This window comes from Micropterus salmoides, unplaced genomic scaffold (assembly GCF_014851395.1).
Source record: "Micropterus salmoides isolate LMB-PRFRI ecotype aquatic unplaced genomic scaffold, ASM1485139v1 Ms_hic_scaffold_6, whole genome shotgun sequence".
Classification (NCBI taxonomy): domain Eukaryota; kingdom Metazoa; phylum Chordata; class Actinopteri; order Centrarchiformes; family Centrarchidae; genus Micropterus; species Micropterus salmoides.
Window position 1 is genome coordinate 11,718,500 of NW_024044348.1, and position 21,402 is coordinate 11,739,901.

A 21,402-nucleotide genomic window follows, 5' to 3' on the forward strand; every position below is an offset into this window, starting at 1 on the left:
ACTATTATATATATATACACAGTATTCCTTTTGTTACCATTGAGGCAGTCTGAAGGTTGCATGACAGCAGTATGTGATAGTGTGTTTTTCTGCCTCTCAGACATTGACGAGTGTACCATTGAGAATGGTGGCTGTGAGACTTTCTGCACCAACTCAGAGGGTAGCTATGAGTGTAGCTGCCACGTTGGCTACGCCCTGATGCCTGATCTGAGAAGCTGCACTGGTAAAGTAGCTTGTCTTGTATCTTGTCCCTCTGTCTGTCATTCAGCTATAGTGCATGTCTTATCCTGTGTCTGTTATTCTGTGTTACACAGCAGGCAGTTTTAAAATATTTAAATGTACTTTTGCCACCTTTTCCAAGATGTGGTAACTAAAGAAAACTGCATTTCATAGGTTTTATATAGGTTTTACTAGTCAGAACATTTTCAACAGATTGCACGTATGGTAGTACAGAAGTAATTCAAAGGTTGTATTTAGAAAGATCTGATTTAAGAGCAGGAACAAAGCAGAAAATCAGGAAACCTAGTTTATAGAGAGCCACTGCTGTGATTTGACTGGCACATGTTCAACGAAATCATACATTGGTCGGCAGAGTAAAAGGTTAAGCCTAAATCTGAAGACTGTTCATTCTTACTAGCTTAAAAATGTTACCAAATGTTGATAGATGGTGGTAATTCATTAATCTGGCTAATTAGGTTTACTGGCATTTCTTGCTCAGAGGGTATTCATTTATACCATGATGACAGTAGGCTTCATGACTTGTTCATAGACTGACTCCTGTAACTCAGTCCTTTAATTACAGACAAACACAGATCAAGGCAGTACGAGGGTAATTTCACTGTATTTTGTGACTTTACCATTGCTCAGAATAATGTTCACTTTATTGCACAAGCTCTGTCCAGACATGAACATTTCTGAGTGAAAAAGTATATTTACACCAGAGTTTAATGTATTTTATTTTGTATGTATTCTTCTCTAAAGAGAAACCTGTATGGTAAATAAAACCTCAACATATAAGCTTTGAGAACAGGTTTAAGGGCAGTTTTTGCTGCCCTTCACTCTTCATTTCATTCATTTGATTTGCCTCTCAGCCTCTCTGTCTTCAATTTTCAGATATTGATGAGTGCGAGGAGAGCCCAGACATCTGTGATGGAGGCCAGTGTACCAACACCCCAGGGACGTACCAGTGTCTGTGCTTTGATGGTTTCATGTCATCTGAGGATATGAAGACCTGTTTGGGTAATGGATGCAATAAAACACTACAGCTACTCCCTCTGCAGCTCTGCACTTATTAGAACCACTTCTCAAAAGTTTACTGAAACAACGTAATGATCATCTAAAAGTTATCCAAGATATGACTCATGAGAATGAGACTTAATGACTCAGATCTATGAGTCTGTGTGTGAGAGAACAGAGAGTAATGTTGATGTTGTTGATTTATAAGTGAACAGTGTGTTAGCTGGGTTGAGCAGGGAGGAATGCGTGACATTTAGATGTCTGGATCCACTGAGTAAGAAAACAAAAACCCGTTAGTCCTGTATTTATTATAGGTAAACACATTTTAAAGCCTTTATATGGTTCATGATGTAATTGTTTTGTGACTCTCTTGCATACATCACAAGTTTATCAAAACCTGTTTGGCAGGCCAAATCAACAATAGCTTTTTCAGTTTTATACATTGTCATAAACTTTTCCTTTAATGTAGTCTTATTTAGCAAATTAACATTCTTGCTCTCTCTCTCTTCCTTTTCCTCCCTGTCTAGATGTGGATGAGTGTGAGCTGAACCCAAACATCTGTCTGAGTGGGAACTGTGAGAACACTAAGGGATCCTTCATCTGTCACTGTGATCTGGGATACTCTGTACGCAAGGGAACCACAGGCTGCACAGGTGACCGAAACAAGCACAAACACACACGAGCATTCCTACCCACAACAAAACGTCCTGTCAGTGGAAGAACGTGGATGGGAGTGAAAGGTCGTTGAGTCAGTAGATGGCTGCTGCTGATTAACTGGTGTGTGTGTGTGTGTGTGTGTGTGTAATTGGTTTTCGTGAATGAGAGGAGTGAAAGCAAGTCAAAGAAAGAGGTGAGAAATGAGAGGATGCAAGGAGAATGTCTGGCTAACCAGAAGCAGCTCTAACATTACTCACCCTCATTCAAGAGCTCCTGTCTGACTTGATGAGAAACACGCTTACAAACACAGATAACTCACATTAACTAGGAGCAGCAGCAGCAGTGACATCACTATCTTCTATCAGATATATACATCATATTGCACCTTTGTTTATTCCTTTGTTGCTCTTTCATTAAGGTCAGTTAAACATTACGTGATGGTTGGAATAGTTCTGCATCACGTAATCACCTGAAACAGCTCCAGAACACATAAATACAAAGTCCATCCGGCAAGAACAATCCTTTGATAGTTTCTAGCCAGAGTTAAGTCTGATTTATACGGGCAGTTAAAAGTTTGGGATTAAGGGCTAGTTAAATGTTTGGCCAATGATCTTACCCGGCCTCGTCTTGGTAATCGAATTGAGTCAGACACACCAGCACATCTTCCTTCAGATGCAAATAAACAACTCTGTCTGAAGTATGATTCAAACTCACTCACCCACGTATACACACTAGCTCATTCTAATCCCATTAAAATGTCCATACAGTATTTTCCTTGTTTTGAGAAAGCTGGAGTTGCAGTAAAGCAGCCAGTTCTGATTCACAGGTTTGGAATTTCAGCTCCAGAATACCAGGGAATCAAGACGGTAATTCCTCTCAGACAGGCAGGATGTCTTGTTAAAGACAAGCGAACAAAACCTGCTACTCTTTTTGGAACCGATCACCTTCCAGTGTATTCAGGCGAAATATGCGTCAGAAATTGGTTGTCACTGTCGAATTGCCTTATGTGAACGCGTTGGTATGCATGGACCTAATCTTCTTGCGTGTGTGTGAGTGTCAACGAGTGAGTTGCACTCTCACCCCCAGATCTGATCCAGCTGTTGATGAAGAATGATTTCCCTTTTTATTCCACAACAACAATGAGAAATTGGGCAGGGTGTGTATTTATATGTACACTTTAGCACTTTGCGTGTGTTTTGGAAAGTTAGGACTGGGTGGAGATCTATTTGAGGAGTTTACAAGTATGGGAGTGTCTCAGCTTTAAAGAGAGGTTTAGGGTGAAAGGGAGAAAGACTGTTGACTTTATTGTCTTTCAGATACATGACAGTCAAACAATCTGAGATAAAGCAGGGCTATATCACTCTAAAAACAAGAAATGACACAATCTTCCTCTTAAAAATGAAATGTTAAATTCAAAAGCAATAAAACATGTGCTTGGCCTATTCAACAGAATCAGGGGTTTTGCTTCTGCAGTCTTATGATGGCTAATGTTAGCAAATTTTAAATAGATATTAATTGACACCACTGAAACTGGTAAGTTAATGACTCTTCTCTACTTATGCAACTGTTACACTATATTTTAATATTGACCATTAACCTGTTATTGACTCTTGAGGCCACATATATTGTAGTTTATCAAAAGTTACATGCTCTCAGGGTTCTGCTTTTCAAAACAGGCACATAAGGAAAAGGAACAGCAAATAGATACTCTCAATAACAGAGGAAATGGGTTTGTCAGGTATAAAACTAAGAAATATGGCGGAGCGCTTCAAATGTAGAGAGGTGACCATATTTAATATTCTTAATGTGACTGGGATCTGCAGATGTGTTTGGTTTGTTTTAGCATATAGCTATATAACTGTCGGGACACATTGTCAGGAAGAGCTAGATAGACAGAAAGGCAAACAGATAAACAGACAGTCAATCATGCAGGCATACAAACTTGGAGACTGATAGACAACCAGGTAGGCAGATGTGTAATTCTCTGCTATCCCTTTTTATCCTTTTTTGCCCTTCATCTGTCAAACATTAGCTCTAGTAAAATCAAGCCTCTTCTTTGACACCAGCTGTGACCGCTGATATGCATCTTGCATGCAACAACCCCTGTTTGCATTTTACATTTCCACATGAGAATGTGTGTGTGTGTGTGTGTGTGTGTGTGTGTGTGTGTTTGTTGTGCTCTCTCTGTCATCAAAGGCTTGGAGGAAATTATCTTTAATTCTGTCTGTAATCCAGGAAGATTTGTTTGCTCCCAGCCCTCATATTAACCCCATCATCAAATGTAGTGTAAATATACCGTACCCTCTCCTCAGGAAGACTGTAAACCAGCAGCACTAATCTCTAATTGACAGTGTTTTGAATTACTACCCTCACAAAGACAGCCACACAGAGAAGAGTGTGTCTCAGTGGCTGATAAGTCCTAACATCTTGATTGAGTTCATAGCATGGCTTCCCTTGATGTACAAGGACACACACATGCACACACACTTGCACAATCCCTCCATCAAAGCTGTAACACTCAGTTGTCAGGCTCAGGGCCAGGTATTGTGTTGGTCAGTATTTCACAGAGTTGTTTTGGCTCAAATTAGCAGCCATCATTGTTGTAGACCCATACAGGCCTTTTTCCATTGTGCCATGTAGTTGATAATGTCAGAACTGCCTGAGGAACTGCAGAACAACAGCATCTTATCACCTCCAGCTGCTTCATGGAGATCCTTATTGGTTACACCCTTCAGGATGTAAACAGCTTTATGGGCAGGGCAGATTTTTAATAGTAGCCAAGTTAATTGTTCCCATTAATTGTTTTTGTTCATTTATTAGAATCCAGGGCGCATATAGAGAGGTATTTTTACAACCGCTTTATCTTCTAAGTACCTCAATATTTCATCGATTGGCGGCGTCCAGATGTAATTATAATGGTTTTGCCATGAGGGAATGTTTATTTGTAGAGTTGGAACATTACCACCTCACATTTTTATAGAAATTATATTTGGGAAAGATTAAATTTCCAAACTTGACATCTGGGGTGGTGAGAAAACATGAGCATTTAAAGAGGGCTGTTAGAAAAGCCTCATCTGAGAGGTGCAGCGTCTGTGGGTCTGTGGGTGAAGAGGGAAATCTTTGCCTAAAATAACCTCAGAAATTCTAGTGCAGACAGAGCAGACAGAACAAGGCCTTAGCATTAGGATATTGTTCTCTCTCTTAGACATTTTTTATAACTCTGGACACATTGCACAATGAAAATCCAGAGACTGGGTCTGCTCATTAAACCTCTGCAGGAAGGCTATTAGTATCAGAGATCATGAGAATGTCTCCGAGCCTTCTGCTCTGAAATACAGCTCTCCATGGATGAAAACAGTGACCCAGAAAGACTTAGTTCTGTCGACTCCTGCTGCTGTCTTTATACAATTCAAACCAAGCACCAACTCACTCCACAATGCCAAGAACCCGACTGGAATGAGAATGCAGACTCAAATCATCAGATCATCAGAGCAGTGTCTATTTTTCTTCACGTGGCTTCTCGTTTGTTTCGTCAGATATCAATGAGTGTGAGATTGGCGCCCATAACTGTGACAGACACGCCACCTGCACCAACACAGCTGGCAGCTTTAAATGCAACTGTGCTCCAGGGTGGATTGGCAACGGCCTCAAATGCACAGGTATGGCTGATGTCTTAAAGGCACAATTAAATGCTGCCACTCAATGGACCCATTGAAATTGTATATATAATGTAATATAATATGTATGATGCATCAAAATGGAAGGAATGGACATTTCTGTAACCTTTTGTCAATATCTAAGAAAGTAAAGGTGAGAAATTCTTTGTTATTCAGCAACCAAACAACAGGAAAAATACTTTCAAATTTTTCCTACTTTTGCTTAAAGTTGGTCTGAAAATACCATAACCAACATTGAGGCAATACTATTAACACATATGACCTGTTTAAGTCTAATATACAGTAGCTTGTGTCATAAACCTCCTTTGTTAAACTAGTGAAAACACATAAAACCACACCGTTGCACTGGCTGACATGTTCCTACATTACAATATATGTAGGTACTGTAGTTTATTTTGAATTAGTCTTGGTGTCCTAGTGCTGCAAATACTTGTGTATTAATCCACAGCTGAAATTAGTCCCCCATCAAATGTACTATTTACCCCTGTCTGAGTAACATGTGTTACAAACTACAGTGCCCAACTGTTTTAGGAAATTATTTTGCCTTTTTTAGAAATGAAACTATAAATTTCTTAGCAGTTTTTATTTTAAGATTTATGTCTTCATTCGGAATGAATGAGCTTGTGGCTGAGTGCCACAGACAGAGAAGTCATAAAGATTTGAGAGATGGACTAATGCATTTGTTTTTGGTCTTTTTATGGGTTCTGTTAACATTTAATAAAATACGGAATATCACCAGCCTTATCCTTTTCCTGACATTTGGATGAAGTAGTTTCCACCTGCATACATGTAATTGCTTTTGGACTTTTTTGTGTTTCAGACCTGGATGAGTGTTCCAATGGGACACACATGTGCAGCAATAACGCTGACTGTCTCAACACCATGGGCTCATATCGTTGTGCATGCAAGGATGGATTCTCTGGAGATGGATTCTACTGCTCAGGTCACCCACACAAAACTGATACCCTAAACCACATTTTTGCTTTTTAAAAGATACATGAATGCATGTGTGTTTATGGACTGTGTGTGTGTGATCACACCTACAGACAGCGATGAATGTGCAGAGAACAGCAACCTATGTGAGAGTGGCCACTGTCTAAACCTGCCAGGAGGCTTCCGCTGTGAATGTGACATGGGCTTCATGCCCACTCCTGACCGTAAGGCCTGCGAAGGTAAGGCAATACAACACTGTTATTCCTGATTAACCTGATTAGAGACCTCTGAGTTGGTGCCCACATCCTAAATTATGTTGAGTGATTTAAAAAGGTCTGGTGTTACTCTGGCGAATGGTTTGTTTTCCTGTTTGGAAAAATAACCAATACAAACAGATGGTGCGTTCAAATGGAACTCGTGAGATAGTATTTTGGACTTGGGAAGCACACAATATGCTTAACATCTATGTTTTAGCTGTGAGAACATCGTGTCTCGTTCTCTTTCAAATCTGTTTGATGATTTGGTGTTTTTTGCAATGCAACATCATGTGTTTTAGTGAGAAATAGTAGGCAACAAAAAATATTTTAAAGAAAAAGTAACTTCTTTGAGCGCTGTGTATACCAGACCGGTTGGAACTGGGAAATTTCCAAGTTGAAATATCCGACTTCCAACCTCAAAGTGTTTCAGTTGCATGGTGGTGCATGATGCCTAATATAAACAATAAACATGGCTGGCTGTGACAAACTTATGTTTCTTTGGCAAGTTTATGCACAGTTAAACCCTCAGCAGTGCACTTTGTGTTAATTAAAAGGATGGCCATTTAATTTAAGTAATAAATATACATTACTTGTTAACTGTGTATCCTTCTAGCTACATCAGTTGGTAATCCTCAAAAGTCAGCAATAGTCGTAGACTATATTTCCAAATGTTTTCACATTTCTGTGCATTTTTTACATTTTCCTGAATAAGTTTTAGGTAGAGAAGATTGTTTATATTGTACATCAATTTACATGCAGAACAAGTTTGACTATTTGATACTAGAATGTATTATTTTAATGTAATACTTTACTTTGCCTTTTAGTTTATGGTTTACCATTTATAATGTGTGCTTCAATGGGAGCTGCCATTGTTGTGTGACGTCATTCGGCTGCTACTCGTGAAGCTAGGGTCCATATTTTTCCTCCGAGTTCACAAGTAGTAAATTCGACTTCAAGTGGTACATAGTACTTTTTCTAGTTGGAGGTGGGAATTTTCCCAGTTCCGAGTTGCCTGGAACGCACCATATGTACTTACTTGCGTAGTGTATGAAATTTCAACAGGGCAGTGTCAAATCATTTAACCACTTCTTCTTTTTTTAAATTGTGAATTGTAACTGTCGCCAACATTTGACTGTAATTGTCTCCGGCCCAAATATCTGCTGGAAAATAGGTTGGTGGCTCCTCTATTTCCCTACGTAGCCAAGATGGCGACCATTGATGGTGTGGAGTGTCCAGTGTTCCACGCTCAACGTTATGAGACGCAGCACAGGACTAACATTAGCTAACAAGTTAACATTTTAGACTAATGTTGTGAATGATGTAAAGGTTAAGTGGGCACAAACTTTAAGGTTGTCTTGACTCAATTAGACATAACCTTATTTGGCTAGTGTTGATGTTATACAGTTAAGAATTAAGGTTTTCCTGATGCAGAAAAACAATGGACAGAGTGGACGGACCTCCACTGAAATCCATGGCCAAATATTATTACTTGCTTAAAGTGCAAATTGTCATTGCATAAAACATTTATTGTAAATAAAGACTGTATAGACTCAATACAGACTTACAGGCAACTTGATGATGTACAAAATGTAGTGGTAACAAAAGGTCATACTGTCTGAATCTGGGGCTATTTCCCTACTGGCTGAAATGATCTTGATCTTGTCTGGGACAAAGCTGCATGCACCTTCAGACACATTTAAGATATGCTTATAGGCTATCCAGGTTTGCCTTATCTAGGTATCTGATTTTTTAATTGGGGTGTATGATACATAAATAGAATAAAATATTAATGTGATGTGATGTAAGATTGCATGTAGACTTAAATAACTGAGAAGGGATCTTGCGTGTGATCCTGAGCCGAGCTACTATAGAGTCGAAATATGAACACATTTATGACTAGTTGTAGACAAGGGTGATTCATGCTTCCAGTGATAAGGCATTGCTGGATTCAACTGAATGAGCAGACTGACCTCATTTTGCTGATGTGTCAAACATCCTCAAATAACCTGTCCAGTCCTGCCTGACTCAACTCAGGCAGGACTGGACAGTAATGACTTGTGCAGAGTCTAATGATGTGGAAGAACACAATTTCATAACCTTGGCTGCTAGTCTGACAGTGTATGTGTGTGTCTGTCTGGATATGTCTGGGCATTTTTTGCCCCAGAACTGTCATTCTTAAGCAGAGGTGAGCGGCCTTCACTTCCTATTGCTGGCTGCCAATTTTCCACCATGATCCCATGATCCACTAATCCCTCACAGCTGGGCCTCTCTCTCTCCCCCTCTTCATCATTCTCTCTCTCTCTCTGTCTCTTTTACAGACATAGACGAATGTACCTTTGCTGACATCTGTGTCAATGGACGCTGCCGGAATATCCCAGGACTTTTTAGATGCGAATGTAGCACGGGTTATGAACTGGACAGGAGTGGAGGCAACTGCACAGGTAAGGCTAGTCAACACACCAGTCCAGCTGCCTGCCCCAATCATGCTCTGTTGATGCCCCAATGAGCTGAGGAAATTTGAATTGAGTATAAAAGGAATTGAGTAACAACAGTAACAGAGAGATTAACAGCTCTCATCTCCCCTGAGATACAGTGAAAAAGTCATTGTTCGCCTTCTTGCTCTTAACAAAAAATGTCTTGTGTCAATGTTTTTGTAGAGATGAAGACATTTTATAGACTGTTGTTTCTTTTTCAGATATCAATGAATGTGCAGACCCGACCATTTGTATTAATGGAATGTGTGTCAACATCCCTGGAAGCTATCACTGTAACTGCCCAGCAGACTTTGAACTCAACCCCACTCGGGTGGGCTGTGTAGGTGAGATGGTTCAAGTTCTCACTACACATTGTTGGTGTTTGATCTCAGTTTATCATAGACCTAATTCTGAAGCCAGGGCAAGGCATACTTGTATACCCAAACACCTGTGTGTTTGTATACAGACACTCGCTCTGGAAGCTGCTACCTGGATGTTCGTTCCCGAGGAGACGCATCAGAGAGCTTGGACTGCTCCAATGAAATTGGAGTTGGTGTTTCCAAGGCATCCTGCTGCTGCTCTCTGGGCCTTGGCTGGGGAAATCCATGTGAATCATGTCCCTTTGTCAACTCAAGTGAGTCAACCCATCGTTATTTAGACTTTGTGTAATTTATGCATGTTTATTTCTGTTTCAGTTCAATAGTAAGGTTTGTGACATCTAGCCAGAAATTATACAGGCAAATAGAGGGCTTTGAAGTGACATAACGAGGGTAGGACTGATAGACAATGCCATCGTCCATCAGCGAAGGCTGACAGACATCACGACGTTGAGCCGGCATCGTGATTGTAAAACTCCTGCCCCCCGAGCAAAAAAATTCCCAAATTTTCACGATTTATTACCCTGTGAAAGCAGGTTTTAATGCCCACGAACATTCTTATTATTGTTTTTAATTATGCTTTGCACAATCTGCCTCGGAATTCTCTTCTCCCCACACTCTGACACACTCACATACACCTACACCTCAGGTAAACACCCCGGCTTGCCACGCTCCATTTTCTCCATCAGCAGTATGTTTTATAAAGTCGCCTATAAGACTGAGAACTTGTCTTTTTTCTTTTTATTTAAATAACAAGCCTGTCAAACAACTGAAACCAACATCTGCACCCTGTGTGTTCACTGCTGCTTTACCTGGTCTGTGCGTAAAATATCCACCGCTACCTGTGATGTAAGTTAATAGTCTACCAATTTTTTGGTAGAGTGAAGTCTGTGCGAGAACCTACAGTCTATGGCGAGAACACATGCACATCAGACGACCGCTGCCCCCCCATGCGTTGCGCACGCCCGATGACATTGTCCATCCCGATGTTTCATTGTAGTCATCGTCCGATGAAAATTTTGTAGACACCGCCCAACCCTAGACATAACCCTTAGTGCTGATGGATATTCTAAATGTATGAGTCAATACACAGTAAATTTAGTGCTAGGTATTGATATTTTTACTACACTGAAGGAGTTAATGTGCACATGGTTAGCTCACCATAGTATCTGGTCAACTTTTTGCATCTGTACAATTGATTAGCTCAATGATAAATGATCAAACATTAAAAGGCAGGAGTGGGAAGAAGTTGCATTTTGATGTTATCATTACTTGTTTTGATAAAACCTCTTCAAGTTAGCGAAGTTGCGAGTAGAGAGTTGTTATGTTTATTTAGAGACAAACCAACCTTTTAAAACCTTTCACTTTCAAGTGCAACATTACTAAATAACCTGTCATCCACAACATTAATTTCTTTCCCTTTACTTAAGAAATGAAGAGATGAACATTGATGATGATTATAATTATTTCCACCAATCCAACTCAACCACATAACTCCTGTTACATGAGGCTATAATTCCATCCATCCATCATCAACCGCTCATCCTGTGTACAGGGTCGCGGGGGGCTGGAGCCGATCCCAGCTGACATCGGGCAAAAGGCGGGATACAACCTGGACAGGTCGCCAGTCCATCGCAGGGCCATGGCTATAATTGAAATGAACAATTTTGTATTTTCATTATAGTACGAATAAGGATAGAGAACTTATTCAAATAGTGCTTTGACAAAATTGCTGCTACTTTTGTAGTTTATGTAGTTATGCTTAACATTTCAGTCTCTTACTCATAACACAAGTAAACATGTGAATAGTAGAGTCAAAGATTTTGGACTATCTTAAAAGTTGAGTGGGCGGGGAATTTCTGTTTTTAAAATGGCTATTTGGCAAAGTAATTTAAGGGTCAACCCTGCCAAATCCTTCTATAAGTTGCTTTGTACAACAGGACTCAGTCAGTCAATTGCCACCTGTTGCCTTTAAGTCCATTGCAGTGTTTTAAGGTTTTCTCTAACTATTTAAACTAACAGTAACATGAAAAATCATAACCAAAACATCAATATTTAAATAAACCACAATGTAAATTTGGCCCAAAAGGTGTGAGTTTACTGCTCTGCCATCATACAGGCTACATGCTGCCTGCTCTTGTCATGCGATGAAGGTCTATTTGATGTAATTGTTGTTGCTGGTAAAGATGAGACAGCTTTGTGCAACTTACTTGAAATTGCCAACAGATGCTTCACAACATTACAGGGAATGACTCACTCTTTTCAGCTCAAGGAAATGCTTGCTTCTATGACACGAACAAACCTTTTTCTTTTATTCTCTTTATTCTCTCTCTCTTGTAATTCTGAGTAGCTACAGTCATGTCTGGTCCAATGGGCTCTGTGGATAACTGAGATCTGAGATGGCTGATCAGAAAAAAACAAAACAGACAGTAGCAGGAAACAAGTTGATGACCAGAAATGTCTTTTTTTTTTAAGGCACCTGACCAATTGGGCATGTGACTCTCACCATCAGCCAACCATTACTTTCAAATCCCACAATAAAACAAGCTTGACTGTATGTTGTGTGCCGTGTCATTGTTGCTGGTTAATGTGATTTGGTGCTGTGTTCCTTTTTTGTTTGTTTTGACAGCTGAGTACAAGACGCTGTGTCCTGGAGGAGAAGGCTTCAGACCAAACCCCATCACTGTCATCTTGGAAGGTCAGACAGCAACATGCTATCATTGTTTGTGTGTGGACAGACAGACGCTGACAGAGAGGACACCCACCCACTCACAATGTCACTGAGTGTTTCTTTTTCTCTCCCTGTCAGACATCAATGAGTGCCAGGAGCTGCCAGGCTTGTGCCAGGGAGGAAAGTGCATCAACACTTTTGGCAGCTTCCATTGCGAATGTTCAAGAGGCTTCGCCCTCAACACAGAAACAAGAGTCTGTGAAGGTATTAGACACACACAGACACATGAACACACAGGTGACCTATTCTTCTCTAGCTCTTGCCTTGGGATGTTTCAGTGGGAAGGAAATTGAGTCCAGCAAAAAGACAAAGATTTATTGGACCTTTTTGTCCTGTAGACAACACTACAGCTCATTTTAGCTCAACATGCCTCAGTTCCAGTTCATGTCTGTTGCTAACCCAGCAAAGCTCAGTTAGAATGGTGAGACATCTGAGCGCCTAACTGTGTCCAGAGGAGCAAGGCTCTGATGTGGTCAGCCCTCTCCTTGGGGAAGTACGCTGAGTGCCCTGTAGACAGGCCAGAGATGACGGAGGGAGGGAGAGACAGAGGGATGACAGATAGGGGGGGAAGAAACACATGAGAAGGGTGTTTAGAAAAAAGAAACAGGAACAGAGAGGAGAGGAGGGGGCTGGGGGTTAGACAATGACATATTGTTGGCGGCATTTTAATTAGTGTGTGTTTGTTGGCCAAGAGAACAAAAGCGGGTGTCTGCTCTAAAAAAGTCCAGGACTGCACATCCACTATGTCTCTAGTCAATCAACAGTTCAGCTGTTAGCTGGGCTGGAAGGAACAAGCACTGTGTTTGCTATTTGGCAGCAATGTTGGCAGAGAAAGGAATTTAGCATAGATCTTTTCTTTATATGAAGCTATATAACTAAAGTTCAGGAACAGGACCGTGCCTCTCTCCCTCACTAATTCAACTACCTGTGCCTCATTCAAGCAAGAAGGTCCTGGGTTCAGATCTGGGTCAGCCCAAGACTTTCTGTGTGCAGTTTTCATGTTCTCTCTGTGTTTGCGTGTGTTTCCCCCCCCCGGGCGCTCCAGTTTCCTCCCACTATCAAAGACATGCATGCTAAAATCCATAATTCCGCCTAAGTAATTGTTCTTTTTCTACCACAGGAACCACAGGGGGTTGATAAGCAAGTCGCTTATCATAAATACTCATTATCCGAATAAACTACCGTTTTATTCCTAACATTGGTGTGGTCTTTGTTGAAATTCCTTATATCACTAATTCCACCTTCCTTTTTAAAATAAGCAAGCATTTATTTACTTAGCAGAATAAGTTATGTGGTACCTCAACGAAATTTAAATCCGACACAGTATCCATCAAAACAATGGACCAATTTCTGTCTGTCCTGTGTGCAGATGTCAATGAGTGTGAACGACCAGGCATCTGTGGCCCGGGCCAGTGCTATAACACCATCGGGAACTATACCTGTATCTGCCCTTTGGACTACATGCAGGTCAATGGAGGGAACAACTGCATGGGTAGGTTGGCATGCTGTACTCTCATACCTGTATTAATCAGCGATTTTTTTACTGTGATGCAGGGACATTTTTGCATGTAACTTCCTCTCTCTTTTATTATAAACACACACAGACATGAGGAAGAGCTACTGCTACAGGAACTTTTACTCTGACAACAGGACATGTGATGGAGAGCTGAACTTCAACATGACCAAAAAGATGTGCTGTTGCTCGTACAACATTGGGCGTGCATGGAATAAACCCTGTGAACAGTGTCCTGTGCCCAGTACTGGTGAGGTCTCATACACACATACAGTATGCTAGCACATGTGTAGAGAGTATAAGGATCTAAAGGATAAAGAATGTTTTGTCCACACAGATGAGTTTTCGATCCTGTGCGGCAGTGACAGACCAGGATATTATATCGACATCACCACTGGACGGGTCATTGGTAAGACTTTCCCATTCAAAGGTTAATGTGATGAAAAGGAAAGTGTGTTTTGTTCTTATCTTGTTCCTTTGTCTCTTCCTTATGTGCTAGATATCGATGAGTGCAGGGAAATCCCAGGAGTGTGTGAGAATGGAGTGTGCATCAACATGATTGGCAGCTTCAGGTGTGAATGCCCCATTGGCTTCATCTACAATGACAAGCTGCTGATTTGTGAAGGTATGACCTGCACTAAAGTTCTACTGTAGGTGATGCCAAAACGTAAAAGATGCTGTGAATTCTTCCTTGGTTTTTAAACTAAGTCAGTTCATTGATTTTGATCAGGTGAGTCTTTTTATATTTATGCCCTCTTTGTGAAAGTGTCACCAGTAGATGACTGTCTTTAAACACCTCTATTGCTGTTGTTGTTAGATATTGATGAGTGTCAGAATGGACCGGTGTGCCAGCAGAATGCAGCCTGTCTGAACATGCCGGGAAGCTACCGCTGCGAGTGTAAACCCGGATATCGCTTCACTCCCACTGGGCAGTGTCTAGGTAAGGCTGTGGTTGTGGGGGAGGGGGGGTGGGGGGCATGCCAGTTTTTCCCTTGCCAAAATGTAGCCGAAATTTTAGCCTAAATCTATTTTCATACGATACCAGTATCTTCATTGTAGCTTTAAACCTTCTACAGCCTCTGAAAGATAATAAGATAATGTAGTTGAGGTCGAGGACATAGGTGTCCTAGTGAGTAGAAGAGTTTAAGAGTTAAAAGGTATCATCAGCACTCAGATTATACAGGACATTACTGGTGTGATGCGATGCATAGTTAATAATAATAATAATAACCTTTATTTATAGAGCACTTTTCACAGACAAGTTACAAAATGCTTTAATAGTTTTCACTGTTATCTCAACCAACAGGAGTTCAGTCAACTCCTAATGACCTCAGTGGAGATGATACTGTATTGGTGGAAACATGGAGCAGCATTAGAGAAAAAGTTAGGGAAGGCAGCCAAAACCTGCCTTCTTCCGTGAGGATGATGCTGACTCTGAGTCTTTCTGTTGCCCATTGCTGTCTTGCCTCTTCAAGCTATTGTATCAAACTCAGTCATATGAAACTCTTTGAACTGCACAATTATATGCCAAAGATAAAGCACCAGAGGCAGCACAATGACAGTTAGGCTGAGGAATTCTTCATGGTGGGCTTAAGGAAGAGCTTTTGCTTCCTGCTTTTCATGCGACTTCTAACAGCAAGACATTATCAGACTCCAGTGAGAGAAAACTGAAACTGTGGCTTGAGACAACGAGGATTAAATACATAATTAAATACAGTGATTTATAATGCATTGATTTACAGTGATATGTAAAAACAATCAGCATTGCTTCAAGGCATAATGTGAAATGGAGTATGTAAAAACGGACATATTTGTGACTTTAATTAAATAATAATGACGTTACTTTGATATCATAAAACAGTTATTTTGTCATCATGCATCAGAGTTAGCATATGAAGCAATAAAGACATGCCCATATTAGTGATAGTTTGTGGCTAGTGACAAATATCTAAATAGTAATTCAAGTCATATTAAATTTACGGAACTTAAAATTATTATAATTGTGAGAGTTATTTCACATGTACACTAGTTATCAGTAAAAGCAAAAAATGACTTTCTAATTTATATATATATATAAATATATATATGTGTATAATGTGAAGGGTTGTTTGGATTTCCCCAAATCTTTGTCTTGCATAGCCACAGTCAAGTTGATTAAACTTGGTACCTGTTTGACTAATTAATGAATGTTAAGAAACAGTCGTTGACATTTACTATCTATAATTGGAGATTTCAGGAGACTGTTTTTTTGTGTTTCCAGTCACCAAGTTTGTCATGTTTTAAAATTGGCTCAAGCCTAAAGACTGCATAGAGATCGGGTATTCATCAGGAGTCAGGAGTAGTTAGGTTTCACATTGATGTCTGAGTAAAGGAGAGAACTGTCAGTCATCTGTTCTCCAGCTGGCTTAAAATGACAAATGCAAAATTATGGGCTGACAATGCAAAGCTGCCATGCCATGCTCACATTTATTGTTCTGTACAGAAGTGGTGAGAAAATTGTCTGATTTTGATATGAAAATACAAAAGAATTTAGTTTTGAGGTACTTGATCAATAAAACTAGATAGAAGAACAGTGGAGGAAATAAACTCCTTTGTTCATTTGTAACTGTTGCTTTTTTAGTGCGACTCTATATTTCACCACTGCAGTAATAGCTTTTGTGGTTTGACTGGACAATTTTTCTCCTTTTTCAGACCGTAATGAATGCATTGAGAACCCTGGTATATGCAATCCTGGCCAGTGCATTGATACGCTGGGGAGCTACCGCTGCATCTGCCCCAATGGCTTCAAAACAACGCGGGACCAGTCAATGTGTGTTGGTAAGCTGTGTTGGTTCCTATCAGTTCTCGCTAGTTCTTGACATCATGATACTAGGTGAGTAATGTCTGAGGTAAAACTGTGATGATGCTCCTTGGTTTCAGATGTGGATGAGTGTGAGAGACAACCCTGTGGCAACGGGACCTGTAAGAACACAGTGGGCTCCTACAATTGTCTCTGCTACATCGGCTTTCAGAACTCACACAACAGTGACTGCATAGGTGCGTGCATCTGTGGATGTGAACTAGTAAAAGAAAAATGCAAGAGAGCTAAAGCTTTTATGTGATATATTCTGGTGTTTGTGCGTTAATCAGATGTCGATGAGTGTTCGACGCAGAGGGGCTTGTGTAGAAACGGGCAGTGTGTGAACACTGTGGGCACCTTCCTCTGTGTGTGCCTTGATGGCTATGAGCTCACTTTAGACGGCAGACTGTGTGCAGGTTAGGAACCGCCATTTTATTTCCTAATTTTTTATATTTATCTGAATGTAATATCTAACTTATACAGTATATCCCCTGTATATTCTTTTTTTCTCTCAGATATTAATGAATGTGCAGTGAATCCAGGCACATGTGGTGCAGGAACTTGTCTGAATCTGGATGGCTCTTACAGATGCATCTGCCCACCTGGCTATTATCTCCATGAGGAAACCTGTGAAGGTAAAGCCAGTCCTTTCTGCATCATGGTCAATAAACATAAGCCAAAACATGAAAAATAAAAATGGGAATTTCTGGAGGAATAAAATATCTGCATGCAGGGTTGAATCTCACATCAGGTAATGCAGAGAACACAAGCTAACATGCAACACACTCTCACACTCACACACACACACACACACACACACACACACACACACACATATACATTCGCGGATCACAGCTTAGACCAGCTCTGCTGAGATGAACAAGACGAGAATAAGCTTTGCCTCTTCTTTCTCTTCCCTTGCCTCGCTGATACAAAACACCCCTCTTCTCACTTTCGCACGTGGGAGTGGGCTCAAGCCAGAACACTTGGATTGTTTATACAGTGGGGCTGATGAAGAGATATTCGGCAGACTTCAACACATTCCTGCTTTGTGCTCTGTTCCTGGAAGCAGGGTGGAACAGCACTGAATTCTCAGCAGCAGCTGGTCATTGTGATGAGCGAACACGTGACATGGATGCCAGATAATACGGCTTTATCCAACTGTCCATTAGTGAGATTACATTCTGTTTTATCACATTTGGATAGACCATGACGTGCTAGTATGACTTCATTCCTGCAGCTATGACAGTAGTTCAAGGAAAAAAATGTGTCAAGGAAGCACTGCAGGGTGGACTTCTGATGGTCCAAATTAGGAATGGATTTTGATGTTTTGGATTTGTAAATTTGGTGAGGTGGTTGATGCCATTCCTCTTTGTGTGTCAGATATTGATGATGCTCCCAGTTGCCTGAGCTCTGTACATTTGGAACCTGCTCCAACACTGAAGGAAGCTACACCTGCTCGTGTCCCACCGGCTTCCAGATCTCTGCCTCCGGACGCAGATGTTTAGGTAATTGAGTGTGTGTGGGTGTGAGAGATGTTGGCTATGAAACTATCTTATGCATCAAGTTCAAAGTGTAAATACTAGTGTATCTGTATAGTCTGTCCCTGAGTGCTAGTGGAGACTAAGCAGCAGTCAGTGTTAGACTTTTCCTGCTCTTTCATTATACACAGCACACTGTGTTCCAGCTGGTTCTGCTGCCTCAACAAGGCCAAGGGTGGCTCTGAACAGATCACTTTTCCATTTCCTCACTCGTGTGTGTGTGTGTTTTTATGTACGTATGTGTGTTTTTGGGTTGGGTGGGGGCGCGCTGAGTCCTCTGTTAGGGAGTTCCCACTCCAAACACTGAAGTGATGACATCATCAGTTCAGTGAGGTAGTTTACAGTTTATATTTCACTTTTTTCTCCAGTCTCAGAAGTGCTTGGGTTGGGGGATAAACAGGAGGAGCAGGGTCGAGAGTGAACAACTTTGCAGTAAAAAAGATCAAGGTTTCTTGACATTCCCTGTCCCACTGAGAAAACCCTTGTTTTTGCAATGAAAATCATGTGTGATTCTTTGTTTGCACTCACACTATTAATATTTTAAATATTTGTGATTTAATCTGTTAATATATCATCTCTATCCCCCTAAAATCAATAATAACTCTTCTCCACAGAGAGAGCCAGGAGCAGTGAACAAGGCATATAAACACAACACATACACAGTTTAACACTAAGATTAAGTTTATACTGTATTCTTCATAGCTCTGCACATTCAACTAAACTAACTTTTTATTTTCCCCAAAAGCCTAGTGAACCAATGAGTGTTAACCACTCCTCATATCCAGTATGTCAGTTTACATTAATGCTGTATGTTCAGATTGACAAAGCAATCAACTAAGTTTAAAACCATTGCAACCCATTTAGCTTGACCTGTTTTAAACTGCAGCTAACCTTGTCAGGTGCTAAGTGACAGAGCAACACGCAATACAATAATAAATGAATTAAAACATTTTTTTAGCCTTTATTGATAGTAGAGAAACATGGGGAGAGACAGGATGTAGTATATGTCTAAGCCATCAGACTCCACAATTAAGGATATGTTTTAAATTATAATGCTGTAGTGGTTTTGCAAATTTCCATAATCATGACCATTAAATATCTGTCACCACCCTCACCACCATCAGATGTGTGTCACCACTGTCACCACCTTTTGTTTGCCAAGCCTAACTTGTAGTTAATTTTTTGTCTTTTATTTATTTTTTTTAGTATTTTTTCAGTATTATATACAGATAAAAAAAATACATAGCATTGACACTTTAGGGAACCAGTTAATAAACTACAAAATAAGAATGACATATGCATGTGCAGATGCGCATGTGCAGATGCACATGTTCATGTGCTCACGCACTTGCACAATAGCTGTGCAAAGAGCACCATAAATCTCTTTTGCGGAAAGGCTGACAAATCAGTTTCATGGAGGAAAGTAACATGACACTCTTTGATATTCTCCTCACAGCACCAGGTGTTCATGTATGTGATCCTTGCCTCTGAGCCAGGTGTGTGCACATATGTGTGTGATCTATGGTGGTCAGAAAGCTTATTTTTGTTGAGTTCAGTGAAGGCCAGTGCTAGCAGGAGAGCACAACCATATGCTTCTCATTACAAGTAAGTGCCTGCCTAGTCCAGGAGGAACAAGAACCATCAGAAGAAGGGAGAGAGAGGGAAAGAGACTGGCAAACACTGATCTCTTTGCTCACTACAAATACTTTACCACCGCTGTCATTATCAAGTTGTGGGCACAAGCTGGACAGTTTTACAATTGAGTTTTATTTGACCCCAGAAACATGAACCTAACCGTTGAGCGTTGCTTTTGGTTTTGGGTTAAGCTTGGACTTGAATAAAACCCATTGGAATCTCTATGATGGTGGTCAAGGGCGTAGAGTTGGTCTCAACATTGGTAAGGACCAAAGTCGTGAAGCTTCAAAGCAACAGAGAAAAACAGCGTCCCTGTAACCATAGTAACTCTCTCACTCCTGCTTGCACGGTGCGAGAGGAGAGGAGTTGCTGCCTGACTGAGCAGCATGCCGGGGAATATATTAGCCTACAATATAATAGACTTTTGTATATTTCTCACTTTCCCCCCTGATGGTCTGAATAACTCAATAGATCAGTCGGTAGTCGCTTTCTAGAAATAAAGTTTCTTAGGGCTGGAAAAAGGTAGGCAGGGGACCAAACCACTGTGAGGGGTAGCGGGTAGGGGTAGGACATAATATTTCAAAACTTAAAAAAGAATTGGACTTGTAGTAGAGAAGGAGAGCTGTTAATAGTTTGTGTACCAAATACATTGACTAGACACTGACGGACAACAGTGGTTGTATTTTTATTTTTGGATCAAAATTATTGCTAGGGACAATTCAGTAGTCGCTGGATATTGGTAGGGACATGTCCCTACTAAATTCTGCGTCCTTGATGATGGAAATTAAATATCACACTGACCTATGGAAACATTAGCCAAAAGTGTGACAGTAAGGCCCAGATGCAAAAAAAAATTCAATTACTCACAACCTGTAGTCTGGTATGCTTGGATTACTTCACAGATAATTGAATGAAGTGATATGTCAATGAAAACTTACCTGGGGTGCTGTGCAAACGAACAAGTACAAACTTGTTTTGAACGTATTAAATGAACAACATATAATTAGTATTAATTCTATGAATAAGTGAGCTTGAGATGTGAAGTTTTTTTTGACAGAGGCAGGCTATTTAATGGACAGATATGAGAGTCAATTTCAAGTAACTGAGCAAGACAACAAATAAGCACATTTTACCAAAATGTGGAACTATTCCTTTAAGACAAAGTAAACGTGTTGGAACAGACATACTGTATGTTGTGCACTGATCAGTCCACCTCTCATTCTCTCTCCGATTCTTCCTCATTGTTTCCTTCGGCCCCGCTCTCATTTTTTACTTTTCTCCTCTGTGTGTGTGCGTAACACTTAGATATCCGTGTGAATTACTGCTATACCAAGTTTGAAAATGGACGCTGCCTGGCTCCAAAGCCTCAGAACACCTCCAAGGAAGCTTGCTGCTGTACCGGAATGCCAGGTCAAGGCTGGGGAGACCCCTGTGAAATCTGTCCCAGCAAAGGAGAAGGTGCGTACACTTCCTTTCACATTGACACACGCGCACAACACACATATGCAGTGAAACACCAACGGCCATGCAAT

The 21,402-nt window shown here is 40.6% G+C and overlaps 1 protein-coding gene across 1 annotated transcript in view; it reads left to right on the forward strand.

Moving 5' to 3' along the window:
* The window catches only part of fbn1 (fibrillin 1), a 70,615-nt gene that overhangs the window by 32,759 nt on the left and 16,454 nt on the right, over positions 1-21,402 (forward strand). Inside the window, 23 exon segments of the mRNA XM_038701350.1 lie at positions 101-223; positions 1,114-1,239; positions 1,764-1,889; positions 5,430-5,552; positions 6,391-6,513; positions 6,617-6,742; positions 9,079-9,201; positions 9,456-9,578; positions 9,701-9,868; positions 12,241-12,309; positions 12,421-12,546; positions 13,712-13,834; positions 13,947-14,105; positions 14,193-14,264; positions 14,355-14,480; positions 14,673-14,795; positions 16,547-16,672; positions 16,775-16,891; positions 16,985-17,110; positions 17,210-17,329; positions 18,078-18,083; positions 18,086-18,202; positions 21,176-21,328. Of these exon segments, the coding sequence (XP_038557278.1) occupies positions 101-223; positions 1,114-1,239; positions 1,764-1,889; positions 5,430-5,552; positions 6,391-6,513; positions 6,617-6,742; positions 9,079-9,201; positions 9,456-9,578; positions 9,701-9,868; positions 12,241-12,309; positions 12,421-12,546; positions 13,712-13,834; positions 13,947-14,105; positions 14,193-14,264; positions 14,355-14,480; positions 14,673-14,795; positions 16,547-16,672; positions 16,775-16,891; positions 16,985-17,110; positions 17,210-17,329; positions 18,078-18,083; positions 18,086-18,202; positions 21,176-21,328 (2,724 nt within the window).